General features: G+C 46.5%; 1 protein-coding gene across 1 annotated transcript in view; it reads right to left on the reverse strand.

The window, feature by feature from the left end:
- Positions 1–2,789: 2,789 nt before the first annotated feature.
- The window catches only part of ints9 (integrator complex subunit 9), a 49,727-nt gene continuing 25,057 nt past the window's right edge, over positions 2,790–27,459 (reverse strand). The window contains exons 6-17 of the mRNA XM_038816096.1: positions 22,669–22,755; positions 18,669–18,789; positions 15,861–15,995; positions 14,110–14,221; positions 13,028–13,208; positions 11,495–11,555; positions 10,251–10,422; positions 9,889–10,013; positions 8,516–8,683; positions 7,659–7,757; positions 6,767–6,904; positions 2,790–4,539 (exon numbers count right to left, since the gene is read on the reverse strand). Coding sequence (XP_038672024.1) covers positions 4,363–4,539; positions 6,767–6,904; positions 7,659–7,757; positions 8,516–8,683; positions 9,889–10,013; positions 10,251–10,422; positions 11,495–11,555; positions 13,028–13,208; positions 14,110–14,221; positions 15,861–15,995; positions 18,669–18,789; positions 22,669–22,755 — 1,576 coding nt within the window. The 3' untranslated portion in view covers positions 2,790–4,362. The remainder of the gene's footprint in view (positions 4,540–6,766; positions 6,905–7,658; positions 7,758–8,515; positions 8,684–9,888; positions 10,014–10,250; positions 10,423–11,494; positions 11,556–13,027; positions 13,209–14,109; positions 14,222–15,860; positions 15,996–18,668; positions 18,790–22,668; positions 22,756–27,459) is intronic.

Consider the following 27,459-nt stretch of genomic DNA (forward strand, 5'->3'; position numbering starts at 1 on the left):
GGGGGGGGGGGGGGGGGCGGGGTGAGGCTGTGTGTGTTAATGGTTACCATGGGTGATTCCGGATTCCTTTTTGTCATTTGTTTATGTGAACATGCAGACTAATGTTTGGGGTTTGGTGGGAGGATGGGAGCGTTTTTATTGACATGGGGATTGACATGTTTGTTACTGATTATTGTTTATTCTTGGTGGGTGTAAATTTTGGAGAAAATGTGAAAAAGGAGAATAAAAATATTTAAAAAAAAATTAGGCCTGTATTCACTGGGATTTAGAAGAATGAGAAGGGATCTAATTGAAATGTATAAAATTCTGACAGGGCGGGACAGACTGAATTGCAGGGATGATGTTTCCTCTGGTGGGGGGAGGTCTCGAGCATGGAGTCCTGGTCTCAGGTTGCAGGTTCGGCCATTTAGGACTGAGATGAGGAGAAATGTCTTCACTTATAGGATGGTTAACCTGTGGAATTCTCTACCATGGAAGGCTGTGGAGGCCAAGTTTGCTGAATCTATTTAAGAAATAGTTAGATTTCTAGACACTAAAGGCATCAAGGGATATGGGGAGAGAGTGGGAGTATGGGGCAGCACATTGGTTAGCACAGTTGCTTCACAGCTCTAGGGTCCCAGATTGCTGGCTTGGGTCACGTCCTGTGCAGAGTCTGCGTGTTCTCCCAGTGTCTGCGTGGGTTTCCTCCAGGTGCTCCGGTTTCCTCCCACAGTCCAAAGATATGAAGGTTAGATGGATTGGCCATGCTAAATTGCCCGTGGGTTAGGTGGGGCTACTGATTTACGGGGACAGGATGGAAGTGTGGGCTTAAGTGGGGTGCTCTTTCCAAGGGCCGGTGCAGACTCGATGGGCCGATTGGCCTCCTTCTGCACTGTAAATGCTATAATTCTGTGACATAGAGATAGAAGATCAGCCATGCTTACAAATGGCAAGCATGCTCGTTGTGCAGAATGGCCTACTTTTGCTTCTATTTCCTGTATTTCTCTCATGGAAACTACTCATCCCTTCAGCTGTCCTGGTATAAATCAGATGCCAACATTTGATAATGATACTCAGAGTGGAGGCAGAGAGCAAAGTGAGGGAAGGGGGCTGAGGTAAATGATAACTAAATCTCAAATCTGATATCATAATTATTTAAAGCAGCTAATGGATTCCTTATTAAAATATAGCTTCTCGAAGAGTTAAAATAGTCCTGAATCTGCCACTCGGATTTAATCACGAAAATGTTGTTGCTTCTCATTTTTCATTCTCGTACACCATTGCTCCTTTTCCAACAAAGCTCAGCGATGAAAGGTCATTTACCTGAAACGTTAACTTTCTTTCCCTCAATTTGAGTGTTTTCCAACAGTTTTCCATTTCAATCATGGAAAGGGTGAGCCAAATCCAAACCAATGATGTTATTTGCCGAACAACACAGAACGAGACTTGCCAATAACATCTTTAGGTGACAGCGAGAGCTATGAATAACTATACAAGTCCAAGATCACCAATCTGCATTGGCTGGGTGGAATGCCACGTGGTTTTGTGATTTGGAATAGAGATGTCGGGGTGGCGTAGAGACCCTCCGTCCCTAATAACCATCCCAGTAAACCTCCTTTGCCCTCTATCCCAGGCATTGAAACTGTCCAGAAAGTGTGGTGCCTGGAACGATACGTCAGAGGGCATCCAACAGGTGATTTGCAAATGTTTGGCACTGAGCATAGGATGATCCCAGAGATTGACTTTATCCTTTAAAAAAAAAAATAGAGTACCCCATTCTTTTTTTTTTAAATATAAATTTAGAGTACCCAATTCATTTTTTTTTCCAATTAAGGGGCAATGTAGTGTGGCCAATTCACCTTCCCTGCACATTGTTGGGTTGTGGGGGCGAAACCCACGCAAACACGGGGAGAATGTGCAAACTCCACACGGACAGTGACCCAGAGCCGGGATCGAACCTGGGACCTTAGCGCCGTGAGGCAGCAGGGCTAACCCACTCCGCCACCGTGTTTACTTTCTCTATCCTGCCCATTCAAGGCAATAGTTACTCTCTTCTTGAAGAAATGGCTTTTGGCTTCACCAGTTCCTACCCATGGCCTTGCTTGTTCAGCAATTGCCATTACACAAAGCGGTGCAGGGCAGCATGGTGGCGCAGTGGTTAGCACTGCTGCCTCACAACGCCGAGGTCCCAGGTTCGATCCCGGCTCTGGGTCACTGTCTGTGTGGAGTTTGCACATTCTCCCTGTGTTTGCAGGGTAGGTGGATTGGCCATGCTAAATTGCCCCTTAATTGGAAAAAATGAATTGGGTACTCTAAATTTTTATTTTTAAAAACAACGCAGTGCTCTGGATTGACCTTTTTTCTATCTCAAGCACGTTGTAAACCTCGGGAAAGGTTCCATCTCAGCCATCACCTTTCAAAGAGGGTTTGTAAATTTAGCATTTCCTCCCAACTTTGTTTTCTTATAGTGGAGCTCCAGGTATACATTCTCATTTAAAAAAAACATTTGTACACTTGAAACAAAATATAAAAATCCCCCCCAAAAACAAGAAAATATTAAAAAAGGTAGAAATGATAAAAGAAAGCCTGCCAACTCCACGTGTGTCAAAGCCTACTGCTAGACTAATGGCAGCAATGCACACTAACAGTCAGTGACCAATCCACTGGGTGAAGCACTTTGAGGCCATGGCGAAGAAAATGCCATTGTTACCTCTGGCTCTTCTCTCAGATGCTGTTGAGTGCCTGTGTTTTCTATTGGCTGTTATGTTGGAAACCGTGTGGGGAGCAGCGAGAGAGGATCCTTCACCAAATGCTTTGCAGTCGATGCTTTATTAAAATATACATCACAAATAGGGTTGCCTGAAATATCAGTTGGGAGCCATTTTCAGCCAGCTGGCAGTGAAGGTATCGTGATCAATGAGCCTCTATTTACAAAACATATCACGCATCAAGAACTTGAAGCTCAGTGTCATAGAAAAATGTGCATTTGTAAAGGGCCTTCACAACCAAATTACATCCCAAAGCAGTTTTCAGACAATTATGTACTTTTAAAGTACAGTCGCTGTTGGAGGTTTGGCAGTCTATTTGAACACAGCAAACTCCCACAAACAGTATAATGTGATAATGTCCAAATAATGCATTTTACTGGTGTTGAAGGATAAATATAAGTCACATCACCATGGAGAACTCCCCTGCTCCTTTTCAGATAGTGCCCTTGGATCCTTTATGTCCAACTGAAAAGGCTGACTGGGCCTTGGTTTAATGTTCCATCAAAAGGACGATGCCGCACTCCTTCAGTACAGCACTGGAGTATCAGCCTACATTTTTCTGCTGAAAACTTTGGAGTGGGACTTGAACTCACAACTTTCTTTAAAAAAAATTTTTTTTCCCCAATTAAAGGACAATTTAGCGTGGCCAATCCACCCACTCTGCACATCCCGGCGAGACCCACGCAGACACGGGGAGAATGCGCAATCTTCACATGGGCAGTGATCCAGGGCCGGGACCGAAGCCAGGTTCTCGGAGCCACGAGACAGCAGCGCCAACCACCGTGAGGCAGCAGCGGCAACCACCGTGCCATCCCCGAACCCACAACTTTCTGACTCAGGAGGCAAGAGCACCATCAACTCAGTCACAGCTGACATCAGCTTTGTGTCACCAACTGATTCAGACCACTGCCCCCCCCCCCCCCCCCCAGCCCTAAAACCCTACTCCACTTGTAAAACTTAAAACTCTATATGCAAGTCAAAGAGAGAGAGATCAAAGCTATTATCTAGCCTCGAGGTAAAGGTGAAAGTTTCAAATCTCTCAAACTTTATAATTGCAATTAAGTCATCATCTGTTCAAGCCTGTCCTTGAACAGGGGATTAAGGCTGATCTAAATGAGATTACCTGGTAGTTAAAATGATTAATGTTTTGGTCGAGTAGAGAGAGAGAGAGCGAGCAACTACTTACCTGATGGAAGAATTCAGAACAAAAGAACAAAGGCAACATAACATTAAAATTAGGGCTAGGCAGTGTTCATGGATAATGTCAGGAAACATTCTTTTCCACTTAAGGGGGAAGTGAAAATTTGGAAATCTCTCAAAAAGTTGTCGAAACTGAGTGTGTGTGTGTGTGTGGGGGGGGGGGGGGGGGTCAATTGAAAATGTAACAGTTGCTTTTGGTGGGCGAGGGTCTCGCATGCCACATAACCAAGATGAAGCAAAAATACAGAACATCAATGATCTAAATAAACGGTAAAACAGGTTCCGGGGGCTGTACGGCCTCCTCCTCTTCCTAAAGCAGGGCACAGGACCGTCTAATGACCTGTTACATTGTGCTCCGATCTGCGAGTCCCAAATCCAGAAGCCACTAAAGTATGTCACAACAGCTCGGAGCCTCTCACAGCTTCTGGAGAAATTTGAGGACTAAGTCCCGGAGTTTGGTGCGAAGTGGCTCGTTGTTGTCACAAATAATGTGCGTGGAATCTTCTTCGATTTGAACCAACGTGTCTTCAGACTGAAGGTGGATGATGTGTCCCTCTGGCGTGTCCTCAACCTTCACATCAGTGATGCCGTGCTGTGGAGAAACGAGGGAACAATTAACCGGGGGCTGAGGAGAACGTATCCAGCTGCTCCTCAACTAAAATGGTACTTAAAAAAAAAAGAAAAGCACTAAGCGGTAGCGTGGAACATTCCTTTGGGAATATCAATGTATTGTGTCACAGAGTGGGGAAATAGTGATCGGGTTCCCTGCCAGTCACTAAGCTTCCTCCCTCAGGATTAGATCACTTCCGGCACTCACAAATCATTAAGACTGGTCACAGGCAGGATGAGAGAAATGATGAGAAAAACAAACGACATACCAAAAAACTGTATCCGTGACAGAACCTGGCAAACACCCATAACCAGGCACTGGAATATGGGATAGTGAGGTAGAAAAAGAACTCCCTTTAATCAATCTGCTGGGACACTGGAAAATGCAGCCAACAGTCGCTTACTCTACACCCCACAAACCTACTCCGTCCCCTATTCTGGTGAATCCTATATATTTGAAGGAATCCACAATGCACTGTGATAAATTGTAGGGATTTTTATACATATTATATTATCTGTCTGTTGCAGTAAAGTTATTAAAGTTATTAAAATAACTTGGGTGAAGGTATTATAAATCTCCTAAAGCATGTGATTAAGGGTTAAGAGCTAGGCAGCCAGTTCATGGTATTTTCAGCCCTGCCCTCTGTTGTTTTAAGTTTTACTTTCAGAGTCTGCGTTGGAGTCTGAGGAAAGGAGGTGTGTTTCTCAGACTGAATTCTGAAAATTTCTCTTCCAACGACTTTGTGAATAAATCTGTAAGCCACGGAGTGTCAACTTTGTTAATAAATGGCATTTGACCCGTGTGTGTGGATTTTGCTCAATTAAAATTTTCAAAATAGATGGGAAAGTAAGCTCAAGGACCTTTAATTTTTTCTTTTAGAACTCTTTATTTAAAATAAATTTAGAGTACCCAATTCATTTTTTCCAATTAAGGGGCAATGTAGCGTGTTCAATCCACCTACCCTGCACATCTTTGGGTTTTGGGGGTGAAATCCACGGGGAGAATGTGCAAACTCCACACGGACAGTGACCCAGAGCCGGGATCGAACCTGGGACCTCGGCGCCATGAGGCAGCAATGCTAACCACTGCACTGCTCCCTTTTAAAACTCTGTCAATTGAAAAGCTGTTTTTGCTTTGGACGTTAATGGAGTTAATCTTGTATTAATAATAAAGTTTGTTTTAATATAAAAGATTCCTAGTTGTCGGTGGAATCACTCCTGGAGCGAAGTATTCTTTCCTTACTGTTTACAAATTGAAAAATTGTTAGGGCCTAGTCTGGTTTCCTGATAAATTAGGGTCTGGTCCAGGTACTGTAACGACACATAGACACAAATCAGGCCACAGAATCATTGAAAGCTGAAGACCCAGGTTCCATCCCGGCCCCGGGTCACTGTCTGTGCAGCATTTGCACATTCTCCCCGTGTCTGAATAGGTTTCACCCGACAACCCAAAGATGTGCAGGGTAGGTGGATTGACCACACTAAATTGTCCCTTAATTGGAAAAAAAAAGAGTTAGCTACTTTAAATTAAAAAAAAAAGAAAGGTTGGAGATATTTATGAAGTACTCATATTACGGTGTCCTTTTGAGGAAGGTTTTAACCTGAAGAAATATCTTCTTCACTAATGTTCAACATGTCTGTAGAGCTGGGGGTGAAGAAAGAGTGTTTTACCTCCAACATGGAGAAGGAAGAATGGACTCGCTACAGTTAGAATAACAGTCCTTTGGTCACAATGACACAATTTATCAACTGCAAAGTGTCAAGGTCACTAACACAGTGAAGGTACTATGATCATCAAGCCTCAGCTTCAGTCACAACTCTATGCCTCCAAGAAGTTCATTGCCAGCATGCATTCGTACGCTCCATATTGGTCTCAAAACGCTAACTCAGTTTCACTGCAAACCTGGCCAGACCTGCTGAGTTTCTCCAGCACTTTCTGTTTTCATTGCATTTGCACAGCACCTTTAACAGACTGAAATGTCCCAGGGCGCATAATAGAAGCGTAACAGACAAATTTGACACCAATCCGCATGAGCAGATATTAGGACAGGTGGTTTTAAGCAAGTGGTTTAAAGGAGAGAGAAGCACAAGGAAGGAATTCCAGAGTTTGGGACCTTGGCAGCCGAAGGCAGGGCCGCCAATGATTGAGCTGTTGAATTGGGAAAGCGCAGGAAGCCAGGATTGTTTCCGAGAGTGTTGTAGATATTCACCTTCTCTAGGCTCTGTACAAATTGTTCGATGGTAATTGAACCGCACAGCAGTGGTTTGGGAGGTTTGAACTCAGGAGAATCGTCATTTACCCGCTTCCTCTTCTTGCCGCCTTGCTGCTGAATTGGCTTTGGGAGTGACTGGAAGGGAGAAGATTGGAATATTACAAGGTGCTTAATAATAACATAAAGGAGCAACTAACAGCCACTCAGCACTTCACCCCGCTCCCTTAACAAGTGGCGTACAATGATGAATTCCATTCAAATTGCATAATCTCAAGTAAGAAATCAGCCACAAAATTAAGCAGCATCACTTCAGAATCAAATTGACTTCGGAGGACAATCCCTGGGAGGACTGGTTATTTCAATAATTACAGTAGGCGGATCTACATCATTCCCATTAACAATTTGCCAATGAAGCATGCTGATTAATGGAAAGAAGCGAGACTGAGAGGCAAAGAAACAAAGAACAAATGTTGGGACATGCCAAAGCAAATCAGAGTCAATGAACTTCTTTGAAATTGGAGTTATAATGTGGGGAAACACGGAGTCCAACTTGTGCGCAGCAAGTTCCCACAAACAGTAATGAGACGAATGGCCAGATTGTCTGTTTTACCATAACTTGTGCCAGCTTCAAAAGGTGCAAATGAGCAGCAATAAACAGCGGCTATCTATGTTCGAAGTTTCTGACTTGGTGGGGGCACTGGGGAGGTTGGGGGGGGGGGGGGGGGGGGGAAGAGAGAAGAGGGGTAAAGGAGATGGCATGCTATCCTGTAGTGCTCTCGTGTGTTTCCCTGCTGGCATCATTTATTTAACTAAATCAGGCGGAATTGAGAGAATGAATCCAATTCTTCACGGCTGCTGGACTCCTGCAACCTCTCTCTACAGGGCTTACCTGCAGTACATGCTTGTTGTCTTTGGTCTGTAGTACAGCGGACACAGTTGCCATAGAGATGCCAGGTTTGATCTCGGAAGGCACAAGGGATTCTGCGAGCTGTAAAACAGTGATGATAGGGGAGGAATTGAAACAAAGAAAAATCTTTCATTCACATAGCACCGTTTATAACCACCATGTCTCCAAGTGCTTTACAGTCAACAATATATTTTTTATTTATGAAGTGTAGTCACTGTTGTAATGGCAACGTGGCAGCTAATATGCACACAGCAAGCTCCCACAGCAACAAGATAATGACCATCCATTATAGTGAGGTTGGCAGAAGGCCATGACATCAGGGAAAACCCCCGTACTGTTCATTGAAATGGTGCCATAGGACCTGACAATGACAGACGGGGCTCGGTTTAACATCTCATTGAACGGCGGCACCTCTGACACTGCAGCACGTCCCTTCTTTTTTGCACGTGTAAAACACTCCAAACGGATGATAACCCAGTGTTGTTGGAACCAAGCATTCCACACACAGTGTAGTTACATTTGCCACATGATCCTTAAAACGGCAGGCGGTCATCAGCTTAGAGTGGCAATATGTTGGCTTTTCTCCCCCCACAAGGATCCTGTGTCCAGCCCCACTTGGTAAAGATTCTGATTTTAGCCATTCTGTCCTAACAAATGTCTCAAGTCGTGGCTGACATCCCGTCTTCAATATAAACTCAAAGGAGAGCCCAGGCTCACCCTTGCATGTGGAATGGTGCAAGTTTGAGAAGACTGCGTGCAAGGGGCAAAAAAAATAAAACAAACATACTTTAAAAAATGCACAGCAACACCAAGAGATTAAAAAACCACCGTGCACTTACATCAGGCATGAGCTCAATCTTTTCATAGCGCCGTTTGAAGGGGAGGGTCAGGACTTCAGCCCTCCGGTAGGCCATTGGCGGGGGCTGGCAGTCAATCATCAGGTCTGTGCGGTGCGATTGGGCAGGCGGAGGTTGGGTATATTGCTCCGGACACACAACATGCAATGGCTGGAAAAACAAAACAGGGGGAAAGAGTTGGTTCGGGGTAAAACAATTAAAAACACTCCACAGGTAATTCACACAGCCAGAGATTCACCGACAATTTGGGTGTGAGGGGCCAGGAAAAGAAGCCATCCTATCTCTCCTGGGGCTGGTTGATCGTCACACTTCCACAACTTTCCCATGAGAAAGCAGACAGAAAGCAGAGTCGCAACTTCCCCCTGTAGGCAAATCAATGTCAAACAACTCTTGCCTCATCTTCCATGGTTTCAGAACCGCAGGATGGTACTTTTGTGTTGTGATTCTTCATAACACAACATAAGTAGCATAAGCTGCTTCCGTGATGTATACTCTGACAAAGGAAGGTTCAGACTTGGAGATAGGACAGTTAACAATTCTCCTACTTGAGTTCGACTCTCCTGCTAATCTTGCTATCGTAACTCAATCTAACTAACCAGTCTGCTCTAATCCATGCGGTGGGTGTGATGCTTCCTCATCTGCCCCTGTCTCTCTGAGTGCCGCCTGTGGAAAAGAGAAAGAGCATGTGTGTCCTGTCCTTTTATATGGGTAGCCCCCTTGTGGTAGTAGTGTCACCTCTGGGTGTGTCTTGACTGCCCATTGGTCGTGTCCTATCTTACTGACCTATTGGTTGAATGTCTGTGTGTCATGATGTCTCTGGTGCTCCCCCTAGTGTTTATTTAGTCTTAGTGTATTTACATTAACCCCTTGTGTATTTACAGTGATGCATATCACCACAGGTACCTTCACTGGTAATCACACACTTTGCTCATTATGATAGTGTTGTTTTTTTGCAGAGAGTGTTAGAGCAACGGACTGGCCAGTGGGGTTGCTGGGGGCAAAGATAACAGTTGGATGAGCAACAAAAGGGCTGAGTGGCTCTGTCTGCCTGCATCCCTCCAGTACAGTGAAGGAAATCCTCCAATTGGCAATTCATCAGGCAACATTCCAAGCTTTTCAAGTTACAAAAGTGAACAGAATGTCTTTAGCAACGAAAGCAACGTCTTTAGCTTCGTATAACGCGTCACATATGGATTTGTAAAACATCATTCTGAAACCTAAATTTAACGGCAACCATAAAAAGACATCAACTCATTTATCCGGGAAGACCACCCTCACTGTCTAAGGCTTTCTGCTCGCTCCTGGCCAAAAGGACACTCAAAGTAAGATTACCCCCTCCCCACCAGCCACCATACCTGAACCTCCTTCAGTAATTTGGAAACTTGAATGAAGTTTAGTCGTGTATCGATTGGACAGTAAACGCATTTCATCGCCAGTGGCTGGTATGGTGCCAAAGCATCCAGGTAGGAGAAATCTGGCTCTGAAAGGAAAATCAGATGCATTCGAGTACGATGGCTTTTCATTTAAAAGGGCAGATTTTTCTCACACTCGGCAAGATAAGTCATGTCAGCGATGGAAAATGGAGCTGTTCTATATTTTTGCACACGGAATTATTTACGTGTACCTGAGACAAGGCCTCAGTTTAACATCCCATTGGAAAGATGGAGGATGCAGCCAGTCTCCCAGCTCCCTTTTGGACTAGGAATGGTTCAGTTACCTGTGAAGATGATGGTGTTGAGGCTGGATTTCCCCCACAGCTCCAGGAAGTGAACAACGTCCCCATATCGCAGGGATGGGTGGCCTGTGAACACCACGCATGGCTGCTTGAAGTCGTTGCTGAAATCCCCGTGGATACTTGGATAGTGCTTCAACTTATTGGTCAAAATCAGCTGGAAACAAACGCGAGAGCAGTAAGAAGAAAGCAAGGAACACGACTAACAAGGCTCTGTGGTTTCAGCACGATAAACACAGTCTCCTCTACTCCCCTTCTTCGATGAGAGAACGGGCAGTTGGTTTGCTCCTTAGACGAAGCCTGGAAATCCTCTGTTATTCCCTCTCTGGCGGGAAAGTGCTTCCGCTGGGCACTAGCCTGCAACCAAGTGGTTAAAGTTGGGGTGGAAAGCATGCGAGGGAGGTCACATCCCAGCGTTTTTTGGGGGGCAAAGTCATTTAGGTGCGATTCTCGGACAGATTTTGATAGACAAGGGAGTCAAACACAGACGGAAAGGTGGAGTTGAGTCTTAACCAGGTCAGCCAGGCTCGAAACGCTGACTGGCCCATTCCCGCTCCTAAATCCTATGTTCCCATGTTCACTCGGTCATTGTAATAGCTGCCTTAGCCCTGGAGAGAATATTTGAACATTCACCTCACCCCATATGAATTAAACCAGCATAGCTGCTTGCTATAAATACACAATGTCACATTCAAAGTGGCATTAAAAGGCAGTTTTCATAGGTAAACGCAGTTAGGACGTGGACTGCTTTTCCATTTTGTTGGCCACATAGAACATAGAACAGTACAGCACAGAACAGGCCCTTCGGCCCTCGATGTTGTGCCGAGCAATGGTCACCCTACTTAAACGCACGTAACCTGTATACCCGTAACCCAACAATCCCCCCATTAACCTTACACTACGGACAATTTAGCATGGCCAATCCACCTAACCCGCACATCTTTGGACTGTGGGAGGAAACCGGAGCACCCGGAGGAAACCCACGTACACACAGGGAGGACGTGCAGACTCCACACAGACAGTGACCCAGCCGGGAATCGAACCTGGGACCCTGGAGCTGTGAAGCATTGATGCTAACCACCATGCTACCGTGAGGCCCCTAAATGCAGACATACAACACTTCAGAAACATAGATCCTGAAGCTAGCTTGTGCTGTGTAATTTAATGTTTCTCAAAAAGCAGAACGAAACGGCAAGACCCCTCAAAAGTTCTTCCAGCTGTTTCCTTACCTCTGCATGTGGGAATGGTGGCTCCGGCAGGTAGACCTTTGACTGTTTATTGTGGCAAAGCCTTAAGTGGGAGAGGGCAGGGAGAAAAAAAGTGAAAACGTTAAAAGTTCAGAGTTTGTCATAACTAGAAAATGTTCCCAAACATTAAACAGGAGAAAAGAAGTCTTGCTGCAGTGATATAGAGCCTTAAGAGGCCACAACTGGAGTATCGTGTACAGTTTTGGTCTCCTCAACGTAGAATATACTTACTCAGAGGGTAATGCAACAAAGGTTCACTAGACCGATCCCTGGGGTGGTGGGATTGTCCTATGAGGACACATTGAGGGGTTTGGTCCTGTGTAATCTCGAGTTGAGAAGAATGACAGGTGATCTCCTTGAAGCAGACATAATTCTTACAGGGCTCCAGTGTAGGTGCAGGAAAGTCGTTTCCCTTGGCTGGGGTGTGGGGAGGTCTAGAACCAGGGTCACAGCTCAGAATAAGAGGCAGGTAGTCATTTAGGAGTGAAAAGAAGTGGGATTTCTTCACTCAGAGGGTGGTTAGTTCTCTACCCAAGCCATAGAAACGTAGACAATAGGAGCAAGAGAAAGCTACTCGGCCCTTCGAGCCTGCCCAGCATTCATTATGATCATGACTGATCATCAAGTTCAATACCCTGATCCCGCCTTCCCTCCTATCTCTTGATCCCTTTAAACCCAAGATCTATATCTAAATCCTTTTGAAATTACACGTTTTGGCCTCAACTACTTTCTGTGGTAGCGAATTCCATAGATTTATCACTCTCTCGGCGAAGACATTTCTCCTGAATAGATTTACAGATCTTAAAGATATCAAGAGAAATGGACAGTAAGAAGTCTTACAACACCAGGTTAAAGTCCAACAGGTTTGTTTCAAACACTAGCTTTCGGAGCACTGCTCCTTCCTCAGGAGCCTTATGTATGCATTCACCTGAGGAAGGAGCAGTGCTCCGAAAGCTAGTGTTTGAAACAAACATGTTGGACTTTAACCTGGTGCTGTAAGACTTCTTACTGTGCTCACCCCAGTCCAACGCCGGCATCTCCACATCAAGAGAAATGGAGATAGGTGTGAATCGGGGTAGTAGATAAACCATAGTTTCGTTAGCTGAATGACGGAGCAGGCTTGAGGGGCTAGGGGCTACTCCTGCTCCTATGTTAATAAAATGGCAAGCTGAAACGAGACGCCTTATACACCAATATTGGTACAGTTGTGTTTGTGGGTGTTTTACTAGACAAGTAATCCAGCAACCTGGGATGATAATTCAGCAAACATTGAGTTCCAATTTCACTTTGGCAATCTGAGAATTTGAATTCATTTAAAAACAAAACTAGAAAAAAAGGTGACTCTCTTGGCTTGGCACGCACAGGAGGTTAGCTAGGGAGATAATGTAAGAATTAAAGATAAAAATTAAACTAAACTAAAACCAGCCACACAGATGCACAACAATTATTTCTCAAGAACATCAAGAATGTTACCGAGTGCCCACTGCATTAAATGCATGATTGCCACACACTTACCACTCTGCAAAGATCTGGGAAAACTCCAGCGAGCTGTTGGCCACAGGAGAGATGAAGTAGAACGGGATACTGGAGAGACCAGCCGAGTCGATGTACTGATACAGACATTCTAGCAAGTCGTAAATTACTCCGGAGGGGTAGCACGGGACCAGGACATTTCCACCACTTCGGACCGTTACAGCTAAGGGCAGAAAAAGATCCACATTGGAGGCGTTACAATGCTTTTTGTCAGACAGCAAAATTGGATAATTCAGCTCTCCGTGCATTCAGGAATCTTAAAAGTTGGAAAAGTGGATTTAGTAGGTGGTAGACAAAGCTATTTATGTATGTTTATCATTTATTTAAAAGCGGGACATTGATTAAATGGTAGCACAGTGGTTAGCACTGTTGCTTCACAGCTCCAGGGACCCAGATTGGATTCTCGGCTTGGGTCACTGTCTGTGCGGAGTCTGCACGTTCTCCCAGTGTTTGCGTGGGTTTCCTCCGGGTGCTCCGGTTTCCTCCCACAAGTCCGGTTTCCTCCCACAAGTCCCGAAAGACGTGCTGTTAGGTGAATTGGACATTCTGAATTCTCCCTCCGTGTACCCGAACAGGCACCGGAATGTGGCGACTAGGGGCTTTTCACAGTAACTTCATTGGTGTTAATGAAAGCCTGCTTGTGACAATAAAGATTATTTGATTTAAATTCCATGTGTTTTGAAGGTGTGGTGACTGCTACGCAGGCAGAAAAATTAGAACTTGAATATTGATCTTGAGGTGGTGAAGTACATATCAAACACAGAGCGGCCTTACAACAAAATACACTCAGAACAGACAAAATAAAATATTTTCCGCCCAGCACTGAGGAACATGGAGGCCCCCAATCTTACCACGCTTCCTCCCCAGTGGCAGAGGCGGTTTAGCTCAGTGCTAAATCGCTGGCTTTGAAAGCAGACCAAGCAGGCCAGCAGCACGGTTCGATTCCCGTACCAGCCTCCCCGAACAGGTGTCGGAATGTGGCGACTAGGGGCTTTTCACAGTAACTTCATTTGAAGCCTACTCGTGACAATAAGCGATTTTCATTTTTCATTTCAGTGTGTTACCTAGGTTACTGCAGAATTCTCCCAACATGCCATCAGGATTAGCGGTAGGGATCTGTGTCAGCCCAGTCAGGATGAGGACGTCACTATTTTTCAGAGAGGTTTGCTCCATGGGCTGAAAAGAAAAATATTTGTTGATTTTTAAAATCTTTTGCTTTTAAAATTATTTTTAAAAAAATTTAAAGTACCCAATTCTTTTTTCCCCCCCAATTAAGGGGCAATTTAGCGTGGTCAATCTAGCGACTTACCCGGCACATAGAACATAGAACAGTACAGCACAGAACAGGCCCTTCGGCCCTCGATGTTGTGCCGAGCAATGATCACCCTACTTAAACCCACGTAACCCGTATACCCGTAACCCAACAATCCCCCCCATTAACCTTACACTACGGGCAATTTAGCATGGCCAATCCACCTAACCCGCACATCTTTGGACTGTGGGAGGAAACCGGAGCACCCGGAGGAAACCCACGCACACATGGGGAGGACGTGCAGACTCCACACAGACAGTGACCCAGCCGGGAATCGAACCTGGGACCCTGGAGCTGTGAAGCATTGATGCTAACCACCATGCTAACCACCATGCTACCGTGAGGCCCCAAATCTCTGGGGTTTGTGGGAGTGAGACCCACGCAGATACGGGGAGAATATGCAAACTCCACACGGACAGTCACCAGGGGCCAGGATCGTACCCGGGTCCTAGACACGGTGAAGCAGCAGTGCTAACCACTGTGCTGCCCCATTTATTTTTTTTATCAATTATTTCTTTAGTCGGCTGCACTTGTAAGAGTGTTAAAGTTTTAACTTGTAATAATATAAACAACTGGTTTCTCCTCTTGCTAATCTGCCTCATCGTTTCCTCTTGCCGATGCTCCTAAAACCCATCTCTTTGACCAAACTTTTGATGGTCTGCTCCAATAGTTTGGTGTCAAAAATGCTTTTATTCTTTTTAAAAAAATATATATATTTTATTCCAAACACAATCAATGACATCAATTCTGCATCGAATCAAAACGAAGTATACAGTTGTGCATATTTACCCTTTTAGTCACCTCCCTCATCCTCATTCCCTCGACGAACAGCTCCTCAAATATAGCCATGAACGCCTCCACTGTACCTCGAAGCCCTCTTCCGACCCCCTTCAGACAAATTTGATCTTCTCCAGCCTGAGAAACTCATAAAACCCCCAGCCAAGCCGCAACCCCCGGTGTCGTAACCGACCTCCGATTAAAAAAATAACCTTTGCCTGGCAATCAGAGGCGAAGGCTTTGACATCTGCCCCTTTCCCCTCCAGCAGCTCCGGCACCTCCGAAACCCCAAAGATCGGCACCATAGGGTCCGGCTTCACCTCAAGTCTTACAACCCTTAATAGGATCTCGAACACCCCCTCCCAATAGCTCTTCAACCCCTTGCATCCCCGGACCATGTGGGCTTGATTCACTGGCCTCCGTTCACACTTCTCCCAATCATCTGCTACCCCTGGAAAACACAGACCCATCCGAGTCCGAGTCACGTGGACCACTTTAAATTCTATCAAACTCATGCTTGCACAGGAGGAGGTCGAGTTCACTCGCCGCATCACCTCACACCAGAGTCCCCATCCTATCTCCTCCCCAGCCCCTCCTCCCACTTCAAAATGCTTTTATTCGAGAAGCTTCTTGTGCTGTTTGGCGGTGTTACAAGCACTATATAAACGTTGAGCTATTCAGGGCTCTGCCACTCACGGTGAAGATGAGGAAAGAGGGAATAGTTACCTGTGGATGAGTGGTGAGTAGCGAGGACCCAGACACGTAGGCCACTTTCTCGTAGTGCGACTGGATGATCCAATTAGAACTGCCCAGGCAGTAGCCCGAGCTAAGTGGAGTGATCTGTACGGCGCCAAAGAGCTCCTGGTATTCCACAGAAAAGAACAGAACTCAAATAAAGGCATTTTAAAAAGTAATCTTTAAAACACATTCTAATCCCACTCCTCAATTTCTCTCCCAATCGTGCTTCCCACTTTCTGAGAGTCGTGATTAGTTACCCTGTAAGTTAAGACAGAATATTGATGGGCTATTCTACCATGGAATCTTCATAGATGTCCTCATCTGAAACCCGCACCCACACATCTTCCAGCTGCATTAATTTGGGTAGTGATCAGCAACTAGAATCTGGCTGATATTCTTGTTCCACAGTATAGGGGTGCAGAGGTCAATTGTAGCTCTCCAAATTCAGGCACCAGCTATTAACCCTCTGTTATAACCTGCCTGCTTACCACTGGCTGGAGACTAATGGCAATTCCACAATCCTTTGGGAGTGTGAGTTTCCCCAATAAGGGCGGGGGGGGGGGGGGGGGGGGGGGGGGGGAGCAATCATTTGCAGATTCCCTGCATAAATAAAGCTGGACAGTTTGGAACCGGCTAGAGGAGAGTGAGCAGCAAATATATATATACATACATACATATACACACACACACACGTTATTGTAAATAAATGTTATTTCTTTCTATCCTTCAACTTGTGCTGGATTCTTTGTGGCACTCACAAAACCCTCATTGATTCATTCTTATTGCTTAATTCTTATTCAGAATATCAATCGAAATATTTTCTTTGCCACACTCGCAATCAAGAGAAAGTTGGTTCAGCTAGTTTCCTGCAGAAATAAACATATCATATAGGGGCTGGTTTAGCACAGGGCTATATAGCTGACTTTTAGAGCGGACCAAGCAGCGCGGGTTCAATTCCCGTAACAGCCTCCCCGAACAGGTGCCGGAATGTGGAGACTAGGGGCTTTTCACAGTAACTTCATTTGAAGCCTACTTGTGACAATAAGCGATTTTCATTTCATATATATGATAAAATACGGTGGATGTTGGAAATCACACAAACATAGCAATCTTACATTTGTATGCCATTCTGGTCAACTTTCATCATTATTAACTCCAATTTCCACACTTAATATTGTAAACCGGTCACTCTCTCATTACACCTTCTTGAAAGTGGAACTGCTCAAGCCCCATCACTGGTGGGATGGCGTAACTGCAGCGTGACACATTTACACATGCATTCTAAATGTTTTTTAAAAATTTCTAATTGAGGGGCAGTTTAGCGTGGTCAATCCACCTACCCTGCACATCTTTGTGTTGTGGTTGCAAAACCCAAGCAAACATGGGGAGAATGTGGAAACTCCACACGGACATTGATCGGGGTCGAACCTGGGACCTCTGCGCCGTGAGGCAGCAGTGCTGCTAACCACTGTGCTGCCACCTGCATTCTAAATGTTGACATGGAAGTTTATACATTGTGGCTCTTGCCAATGCAAAGTGGCACGTGTACACTGACCCACGCGAACGTCACTGTGCTCAGTTGAAATGCAGTTAATCTCTTGATTACACACAGGTCATTTAGTATTGATTAATTGGGACAGATTCGTAATCTAACTGAGTGCATCTAAATGCATCAACGTCAAAGCTTTAAATGTCGTAGGTCCTCACTACCATCCCTGCCCCCTCATCCACTCCAGTTTTGGAAACTATGTTCTATCTGTGAGGCGCAAATAGGGAAAATTCCTATTACTTCTTGTACACCGTGTCTCGATATGTTTTTTTCTCCGCCAACACAGACCTGCACTAAAAGAGTAAGCATGGTGAAGAAACATGAGAACCGCGCATGTGTAGCATCGGCAGCAAACCTGACTGAATTCATAATAAAAATAGGTAGAAATAGCGACAGAATTTCTACGACTTTACAATGGCGACTGGGTTATATTTATACACACTGGTCCTCTATCAATTGAAGATTATACTTGGGTTTGACTGCAATATCATAGATTGACCAACATAACATCAAAAAAACTTCCAGAGACACGTACATCTAGTTATTATGGAATGTTTTACTTATGTTAAAGGAACTATACAAATGCAACCTGTTGTCATGATTGAGTCCTGCTGCTCTTTCACATTTGCAATGTCGACTGCAAGGTGATGCAGGCTCTGGCCAGTAGGTGGCGGTGTGGCAGTACGTCTCTCCCAATTCTATCATCATCTTGCATACAAAAAGTACCTATTTGTCAACTAACTATCTCAAGAGAGGATGTATCCACCTTCCTGGTAAATCTAGCTACTAACTGGATGGAATGTTTTGGTCAGCAAAGTCTGTCACCCAGGAAGTAATACTAAAAGAGAAAAGACACAAAACATCAAAACTACAAATGCTGGTAACCAAATGTCAAAGCAAAATGCTGCGCTGAATGGTCTCACCCACAATGTTTCTTTTTATAAATTTAGAGTACCCGATTCTTTTTTTCCCAATTAAGGGGCAATTTACCAAGGCCAGTCCACCTATCTGCAAATCTTTGGGTTGTGGGAGTGAGACCCACGTAAACACGAGGAGAATGTGCAAACTCCACACCGACAGTGACCAGGGGCCAGGTTCGAACCACTGCGCCACTGTGCCGCCCTCTTACCCATGATGTTAACCCAGCTTTTACTTCAGCTGTTGGCAACTTTGCTCTGCAGTCTCACCATTGTGTTTCCCTCACCCTGGAAGTTTTGTCATAATTTTAATGATGAACCTGTACTTACTATTTTCTGAGAGTATCCTACAAGCTGAACCTTGCTTAGGGCCAAGTTGACTTCCTGCATTGTGTAACACCGTTTCCAGGTCGAAACCTCCACCACATCCTTGAGAGGTGCAGGTAAGTGCCTGTAGACAGAAGCAGGGGAACACCTTGAGGAATAATAAGATAGAATTCTAGAGAAAGCTCTTTACCCAGGGTATGGTTAAAACCCAAGACTCCCAATCACAAGGAATAGTTGAGTTGAACAGTATAACTCCACTTAAAAGGAAAGCGAGATAAATAGAGAGGAAGGAACAGAAGGGTCTGATAGGGTCCGATAAAGAGGTGCAGAGGAGATTTTAATACGGAGCACAATGCTGAACCAAGGTGGTGGGGAGATGGTGGCACCGTGGTAATGTAACTGGAAATAGTAATCCAGTCAAACAGGCGAATTCACTGGGGATACAGGTTCAAATCCCCATCAGAGCAGCTGGCACAATTTAAATTCAACTAATAAAATTTCGAATTAAGAACTAGTCTCGGTAATGATGATCATGAAACTATCGTTGACCGTTGTAAGGACCTATCTCTTCAGCGGTCCTGGTCTACATGTGACTCCAATGTGGTAGACTCTTAACTGCGGGTAAGAAAAATTAAGGGTGGACAACAAATGCTCAGCTTGCCAGTGATACCCATAGCCCAGGAAAGATTAAACAAAAAAATTGAAAGCTTGCTTGTTATGATGTTGAGAAACAAACGTTTCAATCTGGTCAGTCCTACTTTATCGCAGGCAGTTTGTGTCTGAGAATTGGGAATTGCAACACTAAAACATCTTTATTGTATTCAAGACTGATATTTTACGGGGATCTGGACCCACGCAAAATACAGTCACGTGGTCTTGAACCAGTGCTTGGACAGCGAAGGGCATATGGTGCTGAGAAACGAAGTAATATGAACCCATTTGGTTCATTAGTGCCCTTTAGGGAAGGAAATCTGCCATCCTTACCTGGTCTGGCCTGTTTCAGAGAAACAATGGCAGTACACCAGGAACATGTTACTGGCTCTACCTCTCTGTGGACAATGGCACGCGGAGGCAGTGAGACACACAGATGGTGAAAGGGGGAAGACTAAAAGCCTCGGGAGAAGAAAGGAAAGAAAATATATGGAGCTTGAATGAGTTTTCAATTTCTTCACGGACAAATGGTCGTGTCCAACTGGACGCAGCTTTTATGGCTGACTTTAGAAACCTCAATACCTCTCTTTTTTTTAAAAAATGTTTTTATTAAGGTATAAATAAATAATAATAACAACTTATTGTCACAAGTAGGCTTCAATTACGTTACTGTGAAAAGCCCCTAGTCGTTACATCCCGGCGCCTGTTTGGGGAGGCCGGTATGGGAATTGAACCAGCGCTGCTGGCCTTGTTCTGCATTACAAGCCAGCTGTTTAGCCCACTGTGCTAAACCAGCCCCATAATATAATACATATATGTGGTGTTAAGTCCTTTACTTATATTCATATAACAAATAAATGACATGACAACCCCGCGCCCCCACCCACTCTGCCTCCTTTTTCAAGCCCAGAGTCCTCCCCTCCCCCTTCCCCCGCTGACTTCTTAGCTATGCTTGAAGTCATTAAACGGTTTCCATCTCCAGGCAAACCCCTCCACAGTCCCTCTCAAGGCAAACTTGATTTTTTTCCAACCCAAGGAACTCCCTGGGGGCCGCAGGTCAGGAAAGGACGGCACCCGTTTCCTCACATCGTCCCCTACCTCTAAGTATCAGAATCCATTCCCACTAGGCAGCTCATACTCCTCTGCCACCCCTCCCAAGCTCCACAAATAGGTCTCCAAATCGCTAATGCCTGCCGTTGCCATCCCCGAACCGCGCGTCCAGCCCCCCCCCCGGAGCAAACCCTGTGGTTCCCACAAATCAGTGCCCAAACCGAGGCACCCTCCAGCCTCGTGCTGCTGCCGTTGTCCCCACATCTTTAGGGTCTCCACCACCACCGGGCGTGTGGAGTACCTGGCCGGTGAAAACGGCAGAGGGGGCTGTCAACTGGGCCACAAAGCTAGCGTCCTTACAAGAGGCTGCCTCCATCCGCTCCCACACCGACCCTTCCCCCACTACTCATTTCCTGACCATGGCTTTTCTGCTGCCCAGTAGTAGTTCATCTAATTGGCAAGGCCCAGCTCCAGCAGCACCTTCTTCACTCATGGAGCTTTCCCACCTACACAAACCTCAACATCAATGCATTAATCTTCCTAAAGAAGGGCTTTGGAATAAAAATCGGAAGGTTCTAGAACACGAATAAAAACCTCGGGAGTATCGTTATCTTCACCGACTGCACTCACCCCGCCAACGACAACGGGAACACGTTCTACCTCTTAAAAACCTCCTTCATCTGGTCCACCAGCCATGCCAAATTCTATTTATGTAGCTGCTCCCATCCCCGTGACACCTAGCCGCCCAGATACCTGAAACTCACCCCCACCACCTTAAACAGCAGCTCGCCCAACCTCCTTTCCTGCCCCCTCGCCTGGATCAGAAAACCTCACTTGGGCAGCATGGTGGCGCAGTGGTTAGCATTGTTGTCTCACGGCGCCAAGGTCCCAGGTTCGATCCTGGCTCTGGGTCACTGTCCGTGTGGAGTTTGCACATTCTCCCTGTGTTTGCGTGGGTTTCACCCCCACAACCCAAAGATGTGCAGGGTAGGTGGATTGACCACACTGAATAGCCCCTAATTGGAAAAAATGAATTGGACACTCAAAATATATTTTTAAAAAAGACCTCACTCTTCCCCATGTTTAATTTATACTCAGAGAACCATCCAAATTCCTCCAAACTGTCCATGATCACGGTACGGTAGCGCAGTGGTTAGCACTGTTGCCTCACAGTGCCAGGGTCCCGGGTTCAATTCCCGGCTTGGGTCACTGTCTGTGCGGAGCCTGCACGTTCTCCCCGTGTCTGCGCGCGTTTCCTCCCACAAGTCCCGAAAGACGTGTTGTTAGGCAATTTGGAAATTCGGCATTGCTGTTAACGGCGCTGAGGACCCAGATTCAAATTACGGCCCTGGGTCACTGTCCATGTGGAGTTTGCACATTCACCCCGTGTCTGCGTGGGTTGCGCCCAAAGATGTGCAACGTAGGTGGATTGGTCATGCTAAATTGCCCCTTAATTGGAAAAATAATTTGGGTACTCTAAATTTATAAAAAAAATAAAGGTAATTCGAACATTCTGAATTCTTCCGCTGTGTACCTGAACAGGTGCCGAAATGTGGCGACTAGGGGCTTTTCACAGTAACTTCATTGCAGTGCTAATGTAAGCCTACTTGTGACAATAAAGATTATTATCCCCCCAATACCTTCCAATGGGTTCAATATGTAAAGCAACAGATCGTCTGCATATAGCGAGACCCTGTGCTCCACAATCACCCACCCAACGCCCCCCCCCCCCTCCTCTCTGCCACTACTCCCGACAACTCCTTGACACTAAGCGCCTTTGCCAGTGGCTCTATCACCAGGGCAAAGAGCAACGGGGAGAATGGGAATCCCTGCCTCTCCTACTGGCCCAGTGAGTGAGAAAAGCATTGAAATGCGGCTCCTCACACATAACATTTGGACACTCTGATTGTAGACGGTACACATTGCAGCCACGGTATTTACATGGTTGCTCCAGTTAATCTCCACATGTTGTAATAGGCAGTTGCTCAGAACCTTTGGGGTTATTCCATGTAACTTTCCACAATCATTTCCTCACCATAATATCAGAGTTGTGTTTTTTGTAACCTGTGCTCCTGGTAACTAATTGGACAAGGAACATAGATTTCACTTGCAATAACTTACAAACGTAAAAAAAAATGTAATAAAAAGGAGAATAAATTGATAAACATCCGCAGTAAAAGCTGTTAACATTCACAATACTGGGCTTATGGCTCCAAAAAATCTCACCAAGAAACAAAAGTGACAAACGAAAGAACAGTGGACAGAAAATCTTAGCCAGAAATAGTTGTGTTCGCCATTGTACCTGAGCATTTCTCGGTTCTTCCAGTAGGTGGCAGACTGTGGCTTGGGGACGCGCTCCATAAAGTTCACCAGCTCTTCCATGAGAAGCCTGTTGAAAACAGAAGAAATATCTAACACATGAAACGTCAGCGACTTAAACAGAATGGAAATGTGCTAAACTGTGTCAGGCACAACACACCATTATATTTATATCGGGGGCAATGAATAAAAAAATAATAATCAAAGGGGTATTTATTTTAAAAATCAACTTTTATTGTGGCCCAGGGCCAAAATGAGGTAAGTTTTCCAATCAATCATTTCAACTAAAATGTAAAAATACAAAATATAATAAAATCAGAGTAGAACGGTGTACTAATGAGGAGATATGGGTCTTTACATCATCAGAGTTCAAGGTTTAAAAAAAATAAATTTAGAGTACCCAATTCATTTTTTTCCAATTAAGGGGCAATTTAGCGTGGCCAATCCACCTATCCTGCACATCTTTGGGTTGTGGGGGGTGAGACCTACGCAAACACGGGGAGAATGTGCAAACTCCACACGGACAGTGACCCAGAGCCGGGATCGAACCTGGGACCTCGGCGCCGTGAGGCTGCAGGGCTAACCCACTGCGCCACCGTGCTGTCCTCTCAGAGTTCAAGGTTTAGGATTAGAGCTTTTCATTGTGGAGATGAGCTGTGACATTGGACTAAATCTTCGGCTCTGAAGAAGTCATATTGGAATCGAAGCATTAACTCTCCCTAGATGCTGCCAGACCTGCTGAAGCATGGGGAGACAGTGGCGTAGTGGTATTGTCGCTTCACTAGTAATCCACAGCCCTAAGGCAATGCTCCGAGAGACCAGCGTTTCCTTGATTGCCTTCACATTATCCTCTACTAGATGGAGACCCCTTTTTACCAACCCAATACCCAAAGTAAGTCACTTTGTTTGTTTGAAGAATCTATTTTTCCCTCTTCAGGTGTACCCCAGCTCTCAAAGCTCTCTGCAAGATCTCTTCTAGGTTCGCCGGGTATACTTGGTCTGAAGCTCCTGTGACCAGGTCATCAACCACCACTTTGGGTGACCATTGGAGTATGTTTACCCCGATCCATTGGAATATGGCGCACGCTGACGAGATTCCCAAGGGCGAGCGAGTCGACTCATACAGGCCCTCGTGCGTGTTGATCGTAACATACTTCGGGAAGGTTTGTCTAATTCACGTTGAAAGATAGGCGTGACTCAAGTCCAATTTAAGTGAACGTCTGGCCACCTGCTAACTTTGTGTTCAGCTTTCAACCCGAGGTACGGGTACCTGTCTAGCTTGGAAACCCGATCGATCGTTAGCTTATAATCTCCATGGAGACGGACCGTCTTCGGGCCTGCTCCACCATTCATTATGATCATGGCTGATCATCACGTTCAATACCCTGATCCTGCCTTCCTCCCCATATCCCTTGATCCTTTTAGCCCCAAGAGTTATATCTAACATTTTGGTGTGGTAGACTATATTAGGGGTATCGCGGTGCTTCAGTAGTGATTGATCATGCATCATTTGGTCTCAAATACTTTCTGTGGTAGCGAATTCCACTGGTTCACCACTCTCTGGGGGAAGAAATTCTCCGAACCTCAGTCCGACAAGATTTACGCCTTATCCTCAAACCATGACCTCTAGTTCTGGATTCCTCCACCATCTGGAACATTCTGTCTGAATCTACCCTGTCTAATCCTGTTAAGAATTTTCTAAGTTTCTATGAGATCCCCTCTCATTTTCCTTTTTTTTTTAAAAATAATTTTTATTGGAATTTTTTGAAAAATATATATCAACAAAACAATAATAACAATAAACACCTCCCGGCACCCGTAACAACGCATATAACAAACCCCCCCACCCCCAATAAACAACAGAATAAATTAATAAGCAAATTAACTTAAACACTATCCCCCTAAACCCCCCCCCCCTTTCCCCCCGCTGGTTGCTGCTGACCTAGTACCTTATCGTTGAGCCACAAAGTTGAGGAAAGGCTGCCACCTCCTAAAGAACCCTTGTACTGACCCCCTCAGGGCGAACTTGACCCTCTCCAACTTAATGAAACCCGCCATTCATTAATCCAGGTCTCCACTCGGAGGTCTCGCATCTTTCCACTGCAGCAAGATCCTCCGCCGGGCTATTAGGGACGCAAAGGCCAAAACATCGGCCTCTTTCGCCTCCTGCACTCCCGGCTCCACCCCAACCCCAAATATCGCGAGTCCCCAGCCTGGCTTGACCCTGGATCCTACCACACTCGACACCTTCCTCGCCACCCCCTTCCAGAACTCCTCCAGTGCCGGGCATGCCCAGAACATATGGGCATGTTTCGCTGGACTCCTCGAACACCTGACGTACCTGTCTTCGCCCCCAAAGAACCTACTCATCCTAGATCTGGACATGTGGGCCCGGTGCAGCACCTTGAACTGGATGAGACTAAGCCTCGCACATGAAGAGGAGGAGTTCACCCTCTCCAGGGCGTCTGCCCATGTCCCCTCCTCAATCTGCTCCCCCAGCTCCACCTCCCACTTAGCCTTCAGCTCCTCTACCGACGCCTCCCCCACCTCCTGCATTACCTGGTAGATGTCAGACACCTTCCCATCCCCGACCCACACCCCCGAAAGCACCCTATCCCTTACCCCCCGTGGGGGCAGCAAAGGGAACCCCTCCACCTGTCGCCTAGTAAACGCCTTGACCTGAAGGTACCTGAACATATTCCCCGGGGGGAGCTCAAACTTCTCTTCCAGTTCACCAAGGCTCGCGAACCTCCCGTCAATAAACAGGTCTCCCAACTTCCTAATGCCCGCCCTGTGCCACCCCAGGAACCCGCCATCCATGTTCCCTGGGACAAACCGGTGGTTCCCCCGCAGCGGGGCCTCCACCGAGCCCCCCACTTCCCCCCGTGTCGCCTCCACTGCCCCCAAATTTTGAGGGTGGCCGCCACCACCGGGCTCGTGGTGTACCTCGTTGGAGGGAGCGGCAACGGAGCCGTTACCAGTGCTTTCAGGCTCGTGCCTCCGCAGGACGCCATCTCCATCCTTTTCCATGCTGCCCCCTCCCCCTCCATTACTCACTTGCGTACCATCGAGACATTAGCCGCCCAATAGTACCCAGAGGGGTTGGGCAGCGCCAGCCCCCCTCTATCCCTGCCCCGCTCCAAAAAGACCCTCCTTACCCTCGGAGTCCCATGCGCCAAAACAAATCCCAGAATGCAGCTGTTCACCCTCCTAAAAAAGGCCCTCGGAACGAAAATGGGGAGGCACTGAAACAAAAACCTCGGTCATTTTAACGGACTGTACTCTACCCGCCAACGACAACGGCAGCATGTCCCACCTTTTAAATTCCTCCTCCATCTGCTCCACCAACCTAGTAAAATTGAGCTTGTGCAGAGTCCCCCAGCTCCTAGCCACCTGAACCCCCAGGTACCTAAAACTCCTCACTGCCCTCTTTAGCGGGAGCCTACCAATCCCCTCCTCCTGATCTCCCGGGTGTACGACAAACAGCTCACTCTTGCCCAGGTTCAATTTATATCCCGAGAAATTCCCGAACTCAGCAAGAATCTCCATCACCTCCGGCATTCCTCCCACCGGGTCTGCTACATACAACAGCAAGTCATCCGCATACAGCGACACTCGGTGCTCCTCCCCACCTCGCACCAAACCCCTCCACCTCCTCGACTCCCTGAGAGCCATGGCAAGAGGCTCTATTGCCAGCACAAAAAGCAAGGGGGACAGGGGGCGCCCCGCCTCATCCACGGTGGAGCCTGAAGTACTCGGACCTCCTCCCATTTGTCGCTACACTCGTCATCGGGGCCTCGTACAGCAACCTCACCCATTTAATAAACCCCACCCCAAACCCGAACATCTCCAACACCTCCCACAAGTACCCTCACTCAACCCTGTCAAAGGCCTTCTCCGCATCCAATGCCACCACAATCTCCGCCTCTCCTTCTGCTGCCGGTATCATTATCACATGTAGCAGCCTTCGCACGTTAGTGTTCAGCTGCCTCCCCTTCACAAAACCCGTCTGATCTTCATGTATCACCCCCGGCACACAGTCCTCTATTCTAGTGGCCAAGATCTTCGCCAGCAACTTGGCGTCTACATTCAGCAGTGAAATCGGCCTGTATGAACTGCACTGCAAGGGGTCCTTATCACGCTTCAGGTCAGGGAGATTAGTGCCCGAGACATCGTCGTGGGCAGAACACCCCCCTCCCATCCCTCGTTAAAGCTCCTGACCAACAGGGGGCCCAGCAGGTCCGCATATTTCTTATAAAATTCAACCGGGAACCCATCCGGTCCCGGCGCCTTCCCTGACTGCATGTGGCCAATCCCACTGACCAGCTCCTCCAACTCGATCGGCGCCCCCAGTCCCTCCACCTGCTCCTCCTGCACCCTTGGAAATCGGAGCCTGTCCAAAAAATTCTCCATTCCCCCTCCCACCGCCGGCGGCTCCCTAAAGACCTCATTGACCTCTGCCCTCTGCCGCACCACATTCCTATCTCTATCTTTCACTCCACCAATCTCTCTAGCCGCGTCCCGCTTACACAGCTGGTGCGCCAGCATCCTGCTCGCCTTCTCTCCATACTCCTAGACCGCTTCCTGTGCCTTCCTCCACTGTGTCTCCGCCTTTCTGGTGGTCAATAAATCAAACTTGGCCTGCAAACTACGCTGTTCCCCCAGCAATCCAATCCCTCCTCCGGGGCCTCCGCGTACCTCCCATCCACACTCAACAGCTCCTCCACCAGTCTCTCCCTCCTCTCCCTATGGGCTCGGATGGAGATCAGCTCAC

This window comes from Scyliorhinus canicula, chromosome 1 (genome assembly GCF_902713615.1).
Source record: "Scyliorhinus canicula chromosome 1, sScyCan1.1, whole genome shotgun sequence".
Taxonomy (NCBI): Eukaryota; Metazoa; Chordata; class Chondrichthyes; order Carcharhiniformes; family Scyliorhinidae; genus Scyliorhinus; species Scyliorhinus canicula.